At 49.0% G+C, this 18,033-nt stretch overlaps 1 protein-coding gene across 2 annotated transcripts in view; it reads left to right on the top strand.

Annotated features, from left to right (window-relative positions):
* The window catches only part of LOC135570725 (FMR1-interacting protein NUFIP1-like), a 30,294-nt gene extending 12,932 nt beyond the window's left edge, over positions 1-17,362 (top strand). For both annotated transcript variants that reach the window (XM_065016675.1, XM_065016674.1), the window contains exons 4-10: positions 2,039-2,101; positions 9,356-9,432; positions 14,101-14,193; positions 14,367-14,554; positions 14,856-14,987; positions 15,161-15,402; positions 15,548-17,362. In XM_065016675.1, the coding sequence (XP_064872747.1) occupies positions 2,039-2,101; positions 9,356-9,432; positions 14,101-14,193; positions 14,367-14,554; positions 14,856-14,987; positions 15,161-15,402; positions 15,548-16,168 (1,416 nt within the window). In that variant the 3' untranslated portion in view covers positions 16,169-17,362. The remainder of the gene's footprint in view (positions 1-2,038; positions 2,102-9,355; positions 9,433-14,100; positions 14,194-14,366; positions 14,555-14,855; positions 14,988-15,160; positions 15,403-15,547) is intronic.
* The last annotated feature ends 671 nt before the right edge of the window (positions 17,363-18,033 follow it).

The raw sequence follows: 18,033 nt of genomic DNA, 5'->3' as shown, positions 1-18,033 counted from the left end.
CAGCGTATAACCAGCCTCTGTTCTATCCTGCCGGTGCAGCGTATAACCAGCCTCTATCCTGCCGGTGCATCGTATAACCAGCCTCTATCCTGCCGGTGCAGCGTATAACCAGCCTCTGTTCTATCCTGCCGGTGCAGCGTATAACCAGCCTCTATCCTGCCGGTGCAGCGTATAACCAGCCTCTATCCTGCCGGTGCAGCGTATAACCAGCCTCTGTTCTATCCTGCCGGTGCAGCGTATAACCAGCCTCTATCCTGCCGGTGCAGCGTATAACCAGCCTCTATCCTGCCGGTGCAGCGTATAACCAGCCTCTATCCTGCCGGTGCATCGTATAACCAGCCTCTGTTCTATCCTGCCGGTGCAGCGTATAACCAGCCTCTGTTCTATCCTGCCGGTGCATCGTATAACCAGCCTCTATCCTGCCGGTGCAGCGTATAACCAGCCTCTGTTCTATCCTGCCGGTGCAGCGTATAACCAGCCTCTATCCTGCCGGTGCATCGTATAACCAGCCTCTATCCTGCCGGTGCATCGTATAACCAGCCTCTGTCCTGCCGGTGCATCGTATAACCAGCCTCTGTCCTGCCGGTGCATCGTATAACCAGCCTCTGTTCTATCCTGCCGGTGCAGCGTATAACCAGCCTCTGTTCTGTCCTGCCGGTGCATCGTATAACCAGCCTCTGTTCTGTCCTGCCGGTGCAGCGTATAACCAGCCTCTGTTCTGTCCTGCCGGTGCAGCGTATAACCAGCCTCTGTTCTGTCCTGCCGGTGCAGCGTATAACCAGCCTCTGTCCTGCCGGTGCAGCGTATAACCAGCCTCTCTGTCCTGCCGGTGCAGCGTATAACCAGCCTCTGCCTCGGTGCAGCGTATAACCATCCTGCCGGTGCAGCGTATAACCAGCCTCTGTTCTGTCCTGCCGGTGCAGCGTATAACCAGCCTCTGTTCTGTCCTGCCGGTGCAGCGTATAACCAGCCTCTGTTCTGTCCTGCCGGTGCAGCGTATAACCAGCCTCTGTTCTGTCCTGCCGGTGCAGCGTATAACCAGCCTCTATCCTGCCGGTGCAGCGTATAACCAGCCAGCTGTATGTTGATAGTGTCATCGTATCAGCCAAGTCTCTGTGAAACATAAGATATAACCAGTTCTGAATGTCCTTTGGTAGTTACATTTTTTGCCGGTGCAGCGTATAACCAGCCGATTTTATTGTCCAAAGATTGCAAGTTTGCTGGCAGAATGGAAGGAAGTGGGGGTTTATTCGATCAGCCTATGGATTCTCAGAAGGCTGTCCGTATAACCAGCCCTTTCTCCGCCTCCTCTTCACGCAAATCACAGGGATCTGGGCCTGTTCCAGAGAAAGCAGTTCAGTTGTTGGTCTGTAAAACAGGCAGCATTGTGTTGGTCTACCTTCAGTAAAACAGGCAAAGCATTGTGTTTCTACCTTCAGTAAAACAGGCAAAGCATTGTGTTGGTCAACCTTCAGTAAAACAGGCAAAGCATTGTGTTGGTCAACCTTCATTAAAACAGGCAAAGCATTGTGTTGGTCAACCTTCAGTAAAACAGGCAAAGCATTGTGTTGGTCTACCTTCAGTAAAACAGGCAAAGCATTGTGTTGGTCTACCTTCAGTAAAACAGGCAAAGCATTGTGTTGGTCTACCTTCAGTAAAACAGGCAAAGCATTGTGTTGGTCAACCTTCAGTAAAACAGGCAAAGCATTGTGTTGGTCAACCTTCAGTAAAACAGGCAAAGCATTGTGTTGGTCTACCTTCAGTAAAACAGGCAAAGCATTGTGTTGGTCAACCTTCAGTAAAACAGGCAAAGCATTGTGTTAGTCTACCTTCAGTAAAACAGGCAAAGCATTGTGTTAGTCTACCTTCAGTAAAACAGGCAAAGCATTGTGTTGGTCAACCTTCAGTAAAACAGGCAAAGCATTGTGTTGGTCTACCTTCAGTAAAACAGGCAAAGCATTGTGTTGGTCAACCTTCAGTAAAACAGGCAAAGCATTGTGTTAGTCTACCTTCAGTAAAAGAGACTTCTGTTTTATAGTGCTCAGTTGAAGACTGCAGCTTCACTGCTCATGAGAAGCTGGTCAACATTCACTGGAAAAATGTAAGTAGACCGCCAGCCTCAGCTATTACCCATCAACCCCTCATCTATATAGAACCAAGCATTAACCTGTTCCTGTATATTCATTTTATTTTATTTAACTAGGCAAGTCGGGTTAAGAACAAATTCTTATTTCCCATGACGGCCTAGCAAAAGGCCTCCTGCGGGGACTGGGGCCTGGGATTAAAAATCAATACAATATAAATATAGGACAAAACACACATCACAACAAGAGAGACAACACTACATAAAGTGAGACCTAAGACGACAACATATCAAGGCAGCAACACATGGCAACACAACATGGTAGCAACACAACATGGTACAAACATTATTGGGCACAGTAAACAGCACAAATGTCAAGAAGGTAGAGACAACACATCACACAAAGCAGCCACAACTGTCAGCAAGAGTGTTGCTTCTATACATGTATAGAATAGCAATACCCTAACTCCTCCTGTCTGGAACCGCGTGTTTAACCTCCTCCTCCTCCTGTCTGGAACCGCGTGTTTAACCTCCTCCTCCTGTCTGGAACAGCGTGTTTAACCTCCTCCTCCTCCTGTCTGGAACCGCGTGTTTAACCTCCTCCTCCTCCTGTCTGGAACCGTGTGTTTAACCTCCTCCTCCTCCTCCTGTCTGGAACCGCGTGTTTAACCTCCTCCTGTCTGGAACCGCGTGTTTAACCTCCTCCTGTCTGGAACCGCGTGTTTAACCTCCTCCTCCTGTCTGGAACCGCGTGTTTAACCTCCTCCTCCTCCTACTGTCTGGAACCGCGTGTTTAACCTCCTCCTCCTGTCTGGAACCGCGTGTTTAACCTCCTCCTCCTCCTCCTGTCTGGAACAGCGTGTTTAACCTCCTCCTCCTGTCTGGAACAGCGTGTTTAACCTCCTCCTCCTGTCTGGAACAGCGTGTTTAACCTCCTCCTCCTGTCTGGAACCGCGTGTTTAACCTCCTCCTCCTCCTCCTGTCTGGAACCGCGTGTTTAACCTCCTGTCTGGAACCGCGTGTTTAACCTCCTCCCCCTCCTCCTCCTGTCTGGAGCCGCGTGTTTAAACCTCCTGTCTGGAGCCGCGTGTTTAACCTCCTCCCTCCTCCTGTCTGGAACAGCGTGTTTAACCTCCTCCTGTCTGGAACAGCGTGTTTAACCTCCTCCTCCTGTCTGGAACCGCGTGTTTAACCCCCTCCTCCTCCTCCTCCTGTCTGGAGCCGCGTGTTTAACCTCCTCCTCATGTCTGGAACCGCGTGTTTAACCTCCTCCTCCTGTCTGGAACCGCGTGTTTAACCTCCTCCTCCTGTCTGGAACCGCGTGTTTAACCTCCTCCTCCTGTCTGGAACAGCGTGTTTAACCTCCTCCTGTCTGGAACAGCGTGTTTAACCTCCTCCTCCTGTCTGGAACAGCGTGTTTAACCTCCTCCTCCTCCTGTCTGGAACCGCGTGTTTAACCTCCTCCTCCTGTCTGGAACCGCGTGTTTAACCTCCTCCTCCTGTCTGGAACCGCGTGTTTAACCTCCTCCTCCTCCTGTCTGGAACCGCGTGTTTAACCTCCTCCTCCTCCTGTCTGGAACCGCGTGTTTAACCTCCTCCTCCTCCTCCTCCTGTCTGGAACCGCGTGTTTAACCTCCTCCTGTCTCCTCCTCCTCCTGTCTGGAACCGCGTGTTTAACCTCCTCCTCCTCTTCCTGTCTGGAACCGCGTGTTTAACCTCCTCCTCCTCCTCCTCCTGTCTGGAACGCGTGTTTAACCTCCTCCTCCTCCTGTCTGGAACCGCGTGTTTAACCTCCTCCTCCCTCCTGTCTGGAACCGCGTGTTTAACCTCCTCCTCCTCCTCCTGTCTGGAACCGCGTGTTTAACCTCCTGTCTGGAACCGCGTGTTTAACCTCCTCTTCCTGTCTGGAGCCGCGTGTTTAACCTAACCTCCTCCTGTCTGGAACCGCGTGTTTAACCTCCTCCTCCTGTCTGGAACCGCGTGTTTAACCTCCTCCTCCTGTCTGGAACAGCGTGTTTAACCTCCTCCTCCTGTCTGGAACAGCGTGTTTAACCTCCTCCTCCTCCTGTCTGGAACAGCGTGTTTAACCTCCTCCTCCTGTCTGGAACAGCGTGTTTAACCTCCTCCTCCTGTCTGGAACCGCGTGTTTAACCTCCTCCTCCTCCTCCTGTCTGGAACCGCGTGTTTAACCTCCTCCTCCTGTCTGGAACAGCGTGTTTAACCTCCTCCTCCTGTCTGGAACCGCGTGTTTAACCTCCTCCTCCTGTCTGGAACAGCGTGTTTAACCTCCTCCTCCTGTCTGGAACCGCGTGTTTAACCTCCTCCTCCTGTCTGGAACAGCGTGTTTAACCTCCTCCTCCTGTCTGGAACCGCGTGTTTAACCTCCTCCTCCTGTCTGGAACCGCGTGTTTAACCTCCTCCTCCTCCTCCTGTCTGGAACAGCGTGTTTAACCTCCTGTCTGGAACCGCGTGTTTAACCTCCTCCTCCTGTCTGGAACCGCGTGTTTAACCTCCTCCCTCCTCCTCCTCCTGTCTGGAACAGCGTGTTTAACCTCCTCCCTCCTCCTGTCTGGAACAGCGTGTTTAACCTCCTCCTCCTGTCTGGAACCGCGTGTTTAACCTCCTCCTCCTGTCTGGAACAGCGTGTTTAACCTCCCTCCTCCTGTCTGGAACCGCGTGTTTAACCTCCTCCTCCTGTCTGGAACCGCGTGTTTAACCTCCTGTCTGGAACAGCGTGTTTCCTCCTCCTGTCTGGAACAGCGTGTTTAACCTCCTGTCTGGAACCGCGTGTTTAACCTCCTCCTCCTGTCTGGAACCGCGTGTTTAACCTCCTCCTCCTCCTCCTCCTGTCTGGAACAGCGTGTTTAACCTCCTCCTCCTCCTGTCTGGAACAGCGTGTTTAACCTCCTCCTCCTCCTGTCTGGAACAGCGTGTTTAACCTCCTCCTCCTCCTGTCTGGAACAGCGTGTTTAACCTCCTCCTCCTCCTGTCTGGAACAGCGTGTTTAACCTCCTCCTCCTCCTGTCTGGAACCGCGTGTTTAACCTCCTCCTCCTCCTGTCTGGAACAGCGTGTTTAACCTCCTCCTCCTCCTGTCTGGAACAGCGTGTTTAACCTCCTCCTGTCTGGAACCGCGTGTTTAACCTCCTCCTCCTCCTGTCTGGAACCGCGTGTTTAACCTCCTCCTCCTGTCTGGAACCGCGTGTTTAACTCCTCCTCCTCCTCCTCCTCCTGTCTGGAACCGCGTGTTTAACCTCCTCCTCCTTCCTGTCTGGAACCGCGTGTTTAACCTCCTCCTCCTCCTGTCTGGAACCGCGTGTTTAACCCTCCTCCCTCCTGTCTGGAACAGCGTGTTTAACCTCCTCCTCCTCCTGTCTGGAACCGCGTGTTTAACCTCCTCCTCCTCCTCCTGTCTGGAACCGCGTGTTTAACCTCCTCCTCCTCCTGTCTGGAACAGCGTGTTTAACCTCCTCCTCCTGTCTGGAACCGCGTGTTTAACCTCCCTCCTCCTCCTGTCTGGAACCGTGTGTTTAACCTCCTCCTCCTCCTCCTGTCTGGAACAGCGTGTTTAACCTCCTCCTGTCTGGAACCGCGTGTTTAACCTCCTCCTCCTGTCTGGAACCGCGTGTTTAACCTCCTCCCTCCTCCTCCTCCTCCTGTCTGGAACAGCGTGTTTAACCTCCTCCTCCTCCTGTCTGGAACCGCGTGTTTAACCTCCTCCTCTTCCTGTCTGGAGCCGCGTGTTTAACCTCCTCCTCCTCCTGTCTGGAACCGCGTGTTTAACCTCCTCCTGTCTGGAACAGCGTGTTTAACCTCCTCCTCCTCCTGTCTGGAACCGCGTGTTTAACCTCCTCTGGAACCTAACCTCCTGTCTGGAACCGCGTGTTTAACCTCCTCCTCCTCCTGTCTGGAACCGCGTGTTTAACCTCCTCCTGTCTGGAACAGCGTGTTTAACCTCCTCCTCCTCCTGTCTGGAACCGCGTGTTTAACCTCCTCCTCCTCCTCCTGTCTGGAACCGCGTGTTTAACCTCCTCCTCCTGTCTGGAACAGCGTGTTTAACCTCCTCCTCCTGTCTGGAACCGCGTGTTTAACCTCCTCCTCCTCCTCCTGTCTGGAACAGCGTGTTTAACCTCCTCCTGTCTGGAACCCGTGTTTAACCTCCTCCTCCTGTCTGGAACCGCGTGTTTAACCTCCTCCTCCTCCTCCTGTCTGGAACAGCGTGTTTAACCTCCTCCTCCTCCTGTCTGGAACAGCGTGTTTAACCTCCTCCTCCTCCTGTCTGGAACAGCGTGTTTAACCTCCTCCTCCTCCTGTCTGGAACAGCGTGTTTAACCTCCTCCTCCTCCTGTCTGGAACAGCGTGTTTAACCTCCTCCTCCTCCTGTCTGGAACCGCGTGTTTAACCTCCTCCTCCTGTCTGGAACCGTGTGTTTAACCTCCTCCTCCTCCTCCTCCTGTCTGGAACCGCGTGTTTAACCTCCTCCTCTTCCTGTCTGGAGCCGCGTGTTTAACCTCCTCCTCCTCCTGTCTGGAACCGCGTGTTTAACCTCCTCCTCCTGTCTGGAACAGCGTGTTTAACCTCCTCCTCCTCCTCCTCCTGTCTGGAACCGCGTGTTTAACCTCCTCCTCCTCCTCCTGTCTGGAACCGCGTGTTTAACCTCCTCCTCCTGTCTGGAACCGCGTGTTTAACCTCCTCCTGTCTGGAACCGCGTGTTTAACCTCATAGTCCGCCCCGTGTTTAATCTCCTCCATGTCTGGAACCGCGTGTTTAAGCCTCAAGCTCCTGTCTGGAACGCAACGTTAGCGATTTAACCTCCTCCTGTCTGGAAACAAAATAAATATGCCTGTTCTCCTGTCTTATCCTTATCTTAACAATCCTCCTCGTCTGGAACAGATTTTAAAATATGCTTCTAGAACCAGAGAAAATCACTAATTTGTGTCCTGTCTGATAGCTAGCCCTCCTAGCATTAGCCTTTGGAACAGCGTTTAACATATTCACAAAAACCAGTCTGGAATCAAATAAAATAATTTCCTGTTGAAGAACTTTAGACCTCCTCCTGAGGAGACTCTCAGTTACATAAGATGTCCAGTTTTTCCTGTCTGGAAAGATTCTTGTGTAGGACCTCGTTCCTTTTGTTACTATGTTTAATATGGCTCCTGTCTGGAAATTCAGTCACCTACATGTCGTTTTTCCTCCTCCTATCCTGTGAAACTGGAAAACCTGAATCAAGAAGGTGGTTTGTCATATTTCTCTGTTGAAAGCACCCTCCTCCTGTCTGGAAGCGTGGTTTGTTCTCCTCCTTTGAATGGAACCGTCTGGAGCGTGTTTAACTTTGAACGCACCAATTGTCCACGCAGCCTCCTAGTCTGGACACCTGGTAAATGTAGTCTCTTATGGTCAATCTTCCAATGATAACCGTCTGGAATGCTGCAGAGACCTTGGGGAAACAAGAGAAAGAGTCCGTTGATTCCTGTATTCCAGTCTAACAGCGTGTTTAACCTCCTCCTCCTCTGTCTGGAAAACGTGTTTAAGCCTCAGAACCGTGTGCATTTCCTGGTCGCGTGTTTAACGTGAAACATTTGTTCTAACCGGGACCAGTGAAAATCTTTCATTTCTGGAAACGTGTTTAAGACTTTCTTTCAAAGCTATCAATTCCTGTCTGGAACCGCGTGTTTAGAGCATCTTTTCTGTGACAAAATATTTAAAAACTTTTTCCTCCAAAAATGAAATACTGTTTAACCCCCTCCTAGGTCTAACAGGTTAACCTCCTCCTCCTGTCTGGAACAGCGTGTTTAACCTCCTCCTCCTGTCTGGAACAGCGTGTTTAACCTCCTCCTCCTGTCTGGAACCGCGTGTTTAACCTCCTCCTCCTCCTGTCTGGAACAGCGTGTTTAACCTCCTCCTCCTCCTGTCTGGAACCGCGTGTTTAACCTCCTCCTCCTCCTCCTGTCTGGAACGCGTGTTTAACCTCCTGTCTGGAACCGCGTGTTTAACCTCCTCCTGTCTGGAACCGTCTCCTCCTATAGCGTGTTTAACCTCCTCCTCCTCCGTCTCCTATAGAACCGCGTGTGTTTCACCTCCCTGTACCGTCTCCTATAGAACCGCGTGTTTAACCTCCTCCTCCTCCGTCTCCTATAGAACCGTGTGTTTAACTTCCTCCTCCTGTCTCCTATAGAACCGCGTGTTTCACCTCCTCCTGTCTCCTATAGAACCGCGTGTTTCACCTCCTCCTGTACCGTCTCCTATAGAACCCGTGTTTCACCTCCTCCTCCCTCCTCCGTCTCCTATAGAATCGCGTGTTTAACCTCCTCCTGTCTCCTATAGAACCGCGTGTTTCACCTCTCCTGTCCGTCTCCTAGAACCTGTTTAACCTCCTCCGTCTCCTATAGAACCGCGTGTTTAACCTCCTCCTGTACCGTCTCCTATAGAACCGCGTGTTTAACCTCCTGTACCGTCTCCTATAGAACCGCGTGTTTAACCTCCTCCTGTACCGTCTCCTATAGAACCGTGTGTTTAACCTCCTCCGTCTCCTATAGAACCGCGTGTTTAACCTCCTCCTGTACCGTCTCCTATAGAACCGTGTGTTTAACCTCCTGTACCGTCTCCTATAGAACCGCGTGTTTCACCTCCTCCTGTACCGTCTCCTATAGAACCGCGTGTTTAACCTCCTCCTGTCTCCTATAGAATCGTGTGTTTCACCTCCTCCTGTCTCCTATAGAATCGTGTGTTTCACCTCCTCCTGTCTCCTATAGAATCGTGTGTTTCACCTCCTCCTGTACCGTCTCCTATGGAACCGCGTGTTTAACCTCCTGTACCGTCTCCTATAGAATCGTGTGTTTAACCTCCTCCTGTACCGTCTCCTATAGAACCGCGTGTTTCACCTCCTGTACCGTCTCCTATAGAACCGCGTGTTTAACCTCCTCCTGTACCGTCTCCTATAGAACCGCGTGTTTCACCTCCTACCTGTCTCCTATAGAACCGTGTGTTTAACCTCCTCCTGTACCGTCTCCTATAGAACCGCGTGTTTCACCTCCTGTACCGTCTCCTATAGAATCGTGTGTTTAACCTCCTGTACCGTCTCCTATAGAACCGTGTGTTTAACCTCCTCCTGTACCGTCTCCTATAGAACCGTGTGTTTAACCTCCTCTTGTACCGTCTCCTATAGAACCGTGTGTTTAACCTCCTCCGTCTCCTATAGAACCGCGTGTTTCACCTCCTGTACCGTCTCCTATAGAACCGTGTGTTTAATCTCCTCCTCCTCCGTCTCCTATAGAACCATGCCCCAGGGGCAAAGAGAATCAAGCTGGACACTCCAGAGGAGATTTCTAAATGGAGAGAGGAGAGGTGCAGGTCAGTACTGTAGTATGTTTTTAAACATGGTAAAACTTTGTTGTAAGATCCAGTCACTAATCAGCAATGCTTTTGTTTCCTCAATTTCTCTTGAAATGACTACTTCTGGATTAGATCTGATTCTGTGGTCCATATGAACAATGTGCTGTTACCACCAGTATCGGGGCCTAATATTAACACCTGCCAAATTTGGGTAGATTCTGGCAGTAGTAAGATGTCTATTTTACCAGCCATGTGGACCTGTACCCCCTGTATATAGCCTCCACATTGACTCTGTACCGGTACCCCCTGTATATAGCCTCCACATTGACTCTGTACCGGTACCCCCTGTATATAGCCTCCACATTGACTCTGTGAGAAGGATTACTTTATCCCCTGTATATAGCCTAAAACATTGACTCTGTACCGTACCCCTGTATATAGCCTCCACATTGACTCTGTACTTTGTTTACATACTCTCCTGTATATAGCCTCCACATTGACTCTGTATCTTGCCTATGCTGCTCTTATCCACACCCTGTATATAGCCTCCACATTGACTCTGTACCTGGTATGTATAAGACCCTGTATATAGCCTCCACATTGACTCTGTACCTAGAAGCACAAGCACCCCCTGTATATAGCCTCCACATTGACTCTGTACAATTTGGTACCCCTGTATATAGCAGTGGGTCTCCACATTGACTCTGTACCAGTACCCCTGTATATAGCCTCCACATTGACTCTGTACCGAGTACCCTGTATATAGCCTCCACATTGACTCTGTACCGGTACCCCTGTATATAGCCTCCACATTGACTCTGTACCGGTACCCCCTGTATATAGCCTCCACATTGACTCTGTACAGTTTTACATGGCCTGTATATAGCCTCCACATTGACTCTGTATAGTCTCCCCCCTGTATATAGCCTCCACATTGACTGTTTATTATTTAAACCCCTGTATTTATAGCTCCACATTGACTTGTAGGCACCCCCTAAGTTAATATAGCCTCCACATTGACTCTGTCATTAGAACTGTATATAGCCTCCACATTGACTCTGTACAGCTGCTTTTTGTGGTTACCTCAGATAGCCTGAGTTGAAAAATATAGCCTCCACATTGACTCTGTACTAGTACCCCTGTATATAGCCTCCACATTGACTCTGTAGGGTACCCCTGTATATAGCCAACACATTGACTCTGTAGGGTTACCCCCTGTTATATAGCCTAGGGTTACATTGACTCTGTAAACAATGCATTTACCCCTGTTATATAGCCTCCACATTGACTCTGTACCGGTAATCCAGGAACAGCTGTACAATATTATATAGCTTTTTAATATTAATCCACTAGCCTTCTGTAATTACACTATTAGCTAATGCTAATTGCTACCTAGCTAACAAATGTACTGAGTCCAAGCAAACATCAATTGAGCAAATACAGCCTGATAATACCAGTGGTGGTGTAGAACTAAATCTGCATGTTTTTGTGCAACAGTAACTTCTAAATCAGAGGAATTCACATGTGAAGCAAGAATATGTTAGCTTCGTGAAGTAGGTAAGAGAGAACATTCAATGTAGCCAAATATTTTAGAGTCTCCTAGGAAACACTTGTCAACACTTTGGTTCCTCCCCTGTCACAGTAACTCCTCCCCTGTCACAGTAACTCCTCCCCTGTCACAGTAACTCCTCACCTGTCACAGTAACTCCTCCCCTGTCACAGTAACTCCTCACCTGTCACAGTAACTCCTCCCCTGTCACAGTAACTCCTCCCTGGCATTTTAATTTATCAAACACTGTATTCGACGTGCCCACTTATATTCTAACTATAAAATTTGAATAATCATTCTATTTCCAACAGTTCACCAAGTGTTCTGCTCTAAATCACAAGTCAAATTGCAATTTCAACATTTGGTTAAAAATAAGGCCTAGATTGTTTGCCCATATCATACAGCCCTACGTGGCATTGTGGAAATTCTCAAAATCAGAATAGAGAAAGACCCATTGATATCACTTAGACTGTACAGTACGTGTTGCCACCCTGGGGTCATGTACAGTAGGTGTTGCCATGACCCCAGGGGTGACAACACCAACTGTGGGTAGACATTCAGAGACTTGTCCTGAAGCCACTCCTGCGTTGTCTTGGCTGTGTGCTTAGTGTCGTTGTCTTGTTGGAAGGTGAACCTTAACCCCAATTTGAGGTCCTGAGCATTCTGGAGCAGGTTTTCAGCAAGGATCTATCTGTACGTTGCTCTGTTCATCTTTTCCTCGATCCTGACTAGTCTCCCAGTCTCTGCCGCTGAAAAAACATCCCCACAGCATGATGCTGCCACCACCATGCTTCACCGTAGGGATGGTGCCTGGTTTCCTCCAGATGTGATGCTGCCACCACCATGCTTCACCGTAGGGATGGTGCCTGGTTTCCTCCAGATGTGATGCTGCCACCACCATGCTTCACCGTAGGGATGCTGCCACCACCATGCTTCACCGTAGGGATGCTGCCACCACCATGCTTCACCGTAGGGATGCTGCCACCACCATGCTTCACCGTAGGGATGGTGCCTGGTTTCCTCCAGATGTGATGCTTGGCATTCAGACCAAAGAGTTCAATCTTGGTTTCATCAGACCAGAGAATCTTGTTTCTCATGGTCTGAGAGTCTTTAGGTGGTTTTTGGAAAACTCCCAAGCGGGCTGTCATGTGCCTTTTACTGAGGAGTGGCTTCCATCTGGCCACTCTACCAGAAAGGCCTGATTGGTGGGGTGCTGTAGAGATGGTTGTCCTTCTGGAAGGTTCTCCCATCTCCACAGAGGAGCTCTGTCAGATTCTTGGTCACCTCACAGACCAAGGCCCTTCTCCCCCGACTGCTCAGTTTGGCCGGGCGGCCAGCTCTTGGAAGAGACTTGGTGGTTCCAAACTTCTTCCATTTAAGAATGATGGAGGCACTGTGTTCTTGGGGACTTTCAAAGTTGCAGCCATTTTTTTTGGTACAATTCCCCAGATCTGTGCCTCGACACAACCCTATCTCGGAGAGATACAGACAATTCCTTTGACCTCGTGGCTTGGTTTTTGCTCTGACATGCACTGTCAACTGTTGGGACCTTGTATAGACAGGTGTGTGTCTTTCCAAATCATGTCCAATCAATTGAAATTACCACAGATGGACTCCAAGTTGTAGAAACATCTCAATGATCAATGGAAACAGGATGCACCTGAGCTCAACTTTGAGTCTCATAGCAAAGGGTCTGAATACTTATGTAAATGAGGTATTTCTGTGTATTTGTTATCGTAACACCTGTCTTTATCCTTCAAGGGGTTTTGTGTAGATGGCTTCTGTTTTTAAATCCATTTTGTAACACGGTAAAATTCAAGGGGTCTGAATATTTTCCAAAAGTAGGGTGTTTTTTGTTCCAGTTTTTTTAGCTGTCTATAGAAGCATATACAGTATAGGTGTTTTGTTTTGCTTTAAGGGTATTTTTGTAGTGGTTGTTTTTCAGGGGAGATCAGGTTCTCATTCTCAATGGTGACCTGAGAACAAACAATTCAACATCATTCAGTAAAACAGACACAGCCGTTTCAGATTCACTACTTTTCAATAACACAAATTATTACAATCACCCAAAACACTCACAAACCAGAGTGAATCTATTCCTCATCAGCTTTCTAAACTACTGGCATTTTAGAGGTTCAGCTGACCAGCTGATAAATGATGCATTGATGAGTATTAAAACCTGTGTTCTCAGTCAACTTACCTGGTAAAATAAAACTGTGAACACTGCAGCCAAGAGTTTTAGAGTAACGGCTGCTGCATTCTGATAAATGGGAAGTCCCTTAATGAGGGGCTGCAGGAACGTTGAGTGTCTTTCTGTTTAGGGAGAGGCCTGGTCTAGTTCTATAAAGCCTTGAATCTCAGCTTTACCAGCTCGTCTGGCTTTTTATTTGTTATATTTTTGCTCATCCAAAAGCCCAAATATTTATGGTTGGGAACCTGCTCAATGAGAGGACCATCACATAGATGTGTAAACCATCTGAAATATCTCAATGAGAAAAAACAGGATGTATTTAGTTTTTCCGCCGCATGAAGGACCAATTTCAAATCCACAAGGGCTTTCTGCAAGGTAACAGCAGCAGGGCCAAATCCACAGGGCTTTCTGGGTAACCAAAAATAACAGCCTGGTCAGCAGCAGGGCCAAATCCACAAGGGCTTTCTGCAAGGTAACCAAATCTGATGCTCTAACAGCCTGGTCAGCAGCAGGGCCAAATCCACAAGGGCTTTCTGCAAGGTAACCAAATCTGATGCTCTAACAGCCTGGTCAGCAGCAGGGCCAAATCCACAAAGGCTTTCTGCAAGGTAACCAAATCTGATGCTCTAACAGCCTGGTCAGCAGCAGGGCCAAATCCACAAGGTAACCAAATCTGATGCTCTAACAGCCTGGTCAGCAGCAGGGCCAAGGTAGTGTTAGCCTGGTCAGGCCATATAACCAAATCTGATGCTCTAACAGCCTGGTCAGCAGCAGGGCCAATAGTGTTATCAGCATATAGATTCTGTTAGTTTTTTGCAGATTTAATATAAATGGTAAAGAGGATGGGTCCAAAATCAACTCCCTTGCGGGACACCTTTTAGTATTTTCAAGGTCACGTGACACTATCAGAAAGCAGACATCAGAGCTTTTGTCTCTGTCTGTACAGGAACTACCCGACCCTGGTGAACGTGGAGAAGAGGAGGAAGGTGATGGATGCCAGGGAGGAGACTGGAGCGGTGCTGGAAACCGCTCAGTTTGGGTACTTCTTCCTACATTTATATTGGTTTTTATTGGTTGGTACAAGTTAATGTTACAAATACAACAGGATGATATTGTACTGATGCACAAGTTTCCTCCACGGAATAGTTGGGGACCTAATATTAGCTGAACTATTAAGGCCATGCTACAACATGCTGTGTGTTCTGTTGTCAGGAGGATGAGGGGTAGAGGTTGTGGACAGCGTGGTGGAAGGTTCCAGAGGGGCAGATGGGCCAGACCAGGTCCTCGTCAGTCAGAGAGACCGCCACACCCCACTCAACCCCCCATGGAGAGGCCTCCACCCCTCACTCAGTACCCCAGGGAGGGAGACCCACTGGGGGCTCTTGCCAACAGCGACCCAGGTCAGTCAGTGATCCAGGAACCTGCCAGAGTTTTTTAAAGGTCCTAATGTCTGTTCCTGTATACACAACCCCTGTTGACTCTAACCCCTGTTGACTCTGACCCCTGTTGATTCTGACCCCTGCAGAGTCTGACCCCTGTTGACTCTGACACCTGCAGACTCTGACCCCTGTTGATTCTGACCCCTGCTGACTCTGACCCCTGCAGACTCTGACCCCTGCAGAGTCTGACCCCTGTTGACTCTGACACCTGCAGACTCTGACCCCTGTTGACTCTGACCCCTGTTGACTCTGACCCCTGCAGACTCTGATACAGAGGAGCCAGTCAGTGGAGGTGGGGTGACTGTGGCCCCTAAACAAATGACATCAGGGCTGGGATCTCTGATGGCCAGCTACGGCTCCATGACCGAGAGCGACAGTGACCAGGAACCACAAGGTGAGCTATAAATGTCAGCTGTCTGTTTTCCCCGTATGGAGGCTTTCTCTGTGTGTGTGGAGGCAACAAACAGAAGACGTCGCCAATGATTCCACTGTTTTAGCTTTAATATTTTAACTTTCATTATATTTCGTTATTCAACACGTTGAGATGTAAAGTTAGTGGTGTCTCAGTCCTGCCCATCCAGAGGACCAGTCAGCTGCTGAAGGAGAACCAGGCAATGCTGAAGGCTCTGCCAGCCAAGCCCCAGAACAGTGCTTCATCTGGGGCTAAGAGGCTCTACCCTGAGCCCCCCCGGGAACCACAGCCTGGGTCTGGTCCTCATAGACCTAGTCGGGGGAGAGGAAGAGGAGCGAGAGGAGGACGAAACAACATGGACACCCCCCAACAGCGCCGCGCCACTCTGCTTGAGATGGTAAGACACCGGGAAAGAGGCATCAAGGCACAACTGATTTTACAAATCGATAAAAGTTAAACATTTTCAAGTCTGTATTGTGAATGTAGTTAGCATTTATTTTTTTTTACCTGCTGAATTGTTCTATGACCCCTGACCTTTACAGTTACTGGCCCCAGACATCCGCCATGAGAGGAACGTGCTCCTGCAGTGTGTTCGCTACATTGTCCGAAACAACTTCTTTGTACTGGAGGGTCAAACTCAGGACCAGCAGGGAACTCTGGGTAGAACGGTGACCGCAGATGACCCTAACCTTGACCTCCAGACACAGGAAGTGAGAGCAGATGATCTGAGGGCTCTACTCCCAGCTACCTCTGTGGTTGGTCCAGATGAAAAAGGTGACCAGGTGAGGTCATCACTAGAAGGTACCCAGAAACCACCAGTCTGTCAGGGACCTTCAGAGGTGGACATTTTGAATGGTGAAGATGTTCATCCTGAGGAGATGCCAGGTGCAGCCTCTAACGCTGATGTCATAACTCAGCTGAACTCTAACCCTGAGGTCCTGGGGACTGTGGCTGAGCAGTCTGTAGCCCAACAAGTGGGAGAAGACCAGAGCATGGAGGAGAACACACAGAGTGGACCAGCAGGCTCACAGTCACATCCCCTCCAGGAAACCCCAATGGACTTGGCTGTGAATGCTAATTATGGAGATGGTCACCCTGAAGACCACTCCCAGACCTCCATCCCCAACTATGATGATGAAGTCTGGGAGACCCAAGAACCCTGAAGTCACCCTGACCCTTCAATCAAGACTATCACCCTTCAATCAAGACTGTCACTCTAACCTTTAAATCAAGACTGTCACCCTAACCTTTAAATCAAGACTGTCACCCTAACCTTTAAATCAAGACTGTCACCCTAACCTTTAAATCAAGACTGTCACCCTAACCCTTAAATCAAGACTGTCACCCTAACCCTTAAATCAAGACTGTCACCCTAACCTTTAAATCAAGACTGTCACCCTAACCTTTAAATCAAGACTGTCACCCTAACCTTTAAATCAAGACTGTCACCCTAACCTTTAAATCAAGACTGTCACCCTAACCTTTAAATCAAGACTCACCGTAAAAGCAGATTTATTCTTGATCCAGAAATGTGGTCCGGAGGCTCCGTACAGTTGCGTAGCCTCCGGAGGCTTGCAGAGGCCAACTCAAGCTCCGCATTGCCGTGCACCTCCAAATGTTGTAACCATGCAGAGCTCTGTATAGCTCCGTTTTTGACATAATTGGATGACTGTAGTTGGGGGCGGGACTTCCTGTATAAACACAAAATTCCTTCCTTCACAACAGCTCTGAAGTTTGAATGCCCTGACTTCTGTAGAGGCCGTATCGGATTGGCCATGCAGAGCCTTTAACCCTGAAATCAAGACAGTCCCCTTGACCTTTCACCTTGTCTCTGATGTTGGCGAGTTATTTCTCTACAGTCATTTGATGTTTTCATCTAAACATCAACTACCTCTGGCATTTTATTTGTACTCTTCTTTTTTTCAACATGGAAATAAATGACTTGTTCTACTGTGGGAATATAACCCAGGAAATCGATTAGTTCTTGGACCATCTTTGTCCTTTTTCAAATCAAATGTATTTGTCACATGCTCGTGTTTAGCAGATGTTATTGCGGGTGTAGCGAAATGCTTGTAAGCGATGTATCAGTCTTATGGCATGTGGAAGCTGTTCAGGAGCCTGTTGGTGTCAGACTTGATACAACGGTACCACTTGCCCCGCGGAAGTAGAGACCAGTCTATGGCTTAGGTGGTTATAACGGTTCTGGATGGCAGGGAGCTGGGCCTTTGTTAAGAACTACTTTTGGGGACCTTGTTAACATTACAACATGAAATCCGTGTCTTAAACGTTGCTACGTTTTGTAAATAGCAAAGAAAACGTGTAATCTGCTTGACCATATTAAAGTTCCTTATCTCACAGCTCACGAAGTCAGATAATTTTCACTCCATACACAGGCTTGTCATGTTGTTATTTGAACAGGCCCTGGTCTACAGTGAAATAATCTAATTTCAGTCCTCCTTTATGATGATTCATTTTGTTCTAGCTCTCGTAGCTCATTAGTACACCTTTGTGGTTGAAATGTATATCTATTGTGGGTCCTAGGATACAACAATTAATTGAACCCCCTAGGTCCTGGAGAACATCAGTTGGGTCTGGGTGTTGGGTTGAACCCCTAGGTCCTGGAGAACCGGTAACGGAGGACATCAGGTGGATCTGGGTGTTGGGTTGAACCCCTAGGTCCTGGAGAACAGGTAACGGAGGACATCAGGTGGGTGTTGGGTTGAACCCCTAGGTCCTGGAGAACAGGTAACGGAAGACATCAGGTGGGTGTTGGGCAGAACCCCTAGGTCCTGGAGAACAGGTAACGGAGGACATCAGGTGGGTGTTGGGTTGAACCCCTAGGTCCTGGAGAACAGGTAACGTTGAGGACATCAGTTGGGTCTGGGTGTTGGGTTGAACCCCTAGGTCCTGGAGAACAGGTCAGGAGGACATCTGGGTGTTGGGTTGAACTCCTAGGTCCTGGAGAACAGGTAACGGAGGACATCAGGTGGGTGTTGGGTTGAACCCCTAGGTCCTGGAGAACAGGTAA

Source organism: Oncorhynchus nerka, unplaced genomic scaffold (assembly GCF_034236695.1).
Source record: "Oncorhynchus nerka isolate Pitt River unplaced genomic scaffold, Oner_Uvic_2.0 unplaced_scaffold_909, whole genome shotgun sequence".
Taxonomy (NCBI): domain Eukaryota; kingdom Metazoa; phylum Chordata; class Actinopteri; order Salmoniformes; family Salmonidae; genus Oncorhynchus; species Oncorhynchus nerka.
Note: the sequence above shows the minus strand (reverse complement) of the source record. Positions and strands in the feature narration are given on the sequence as shown.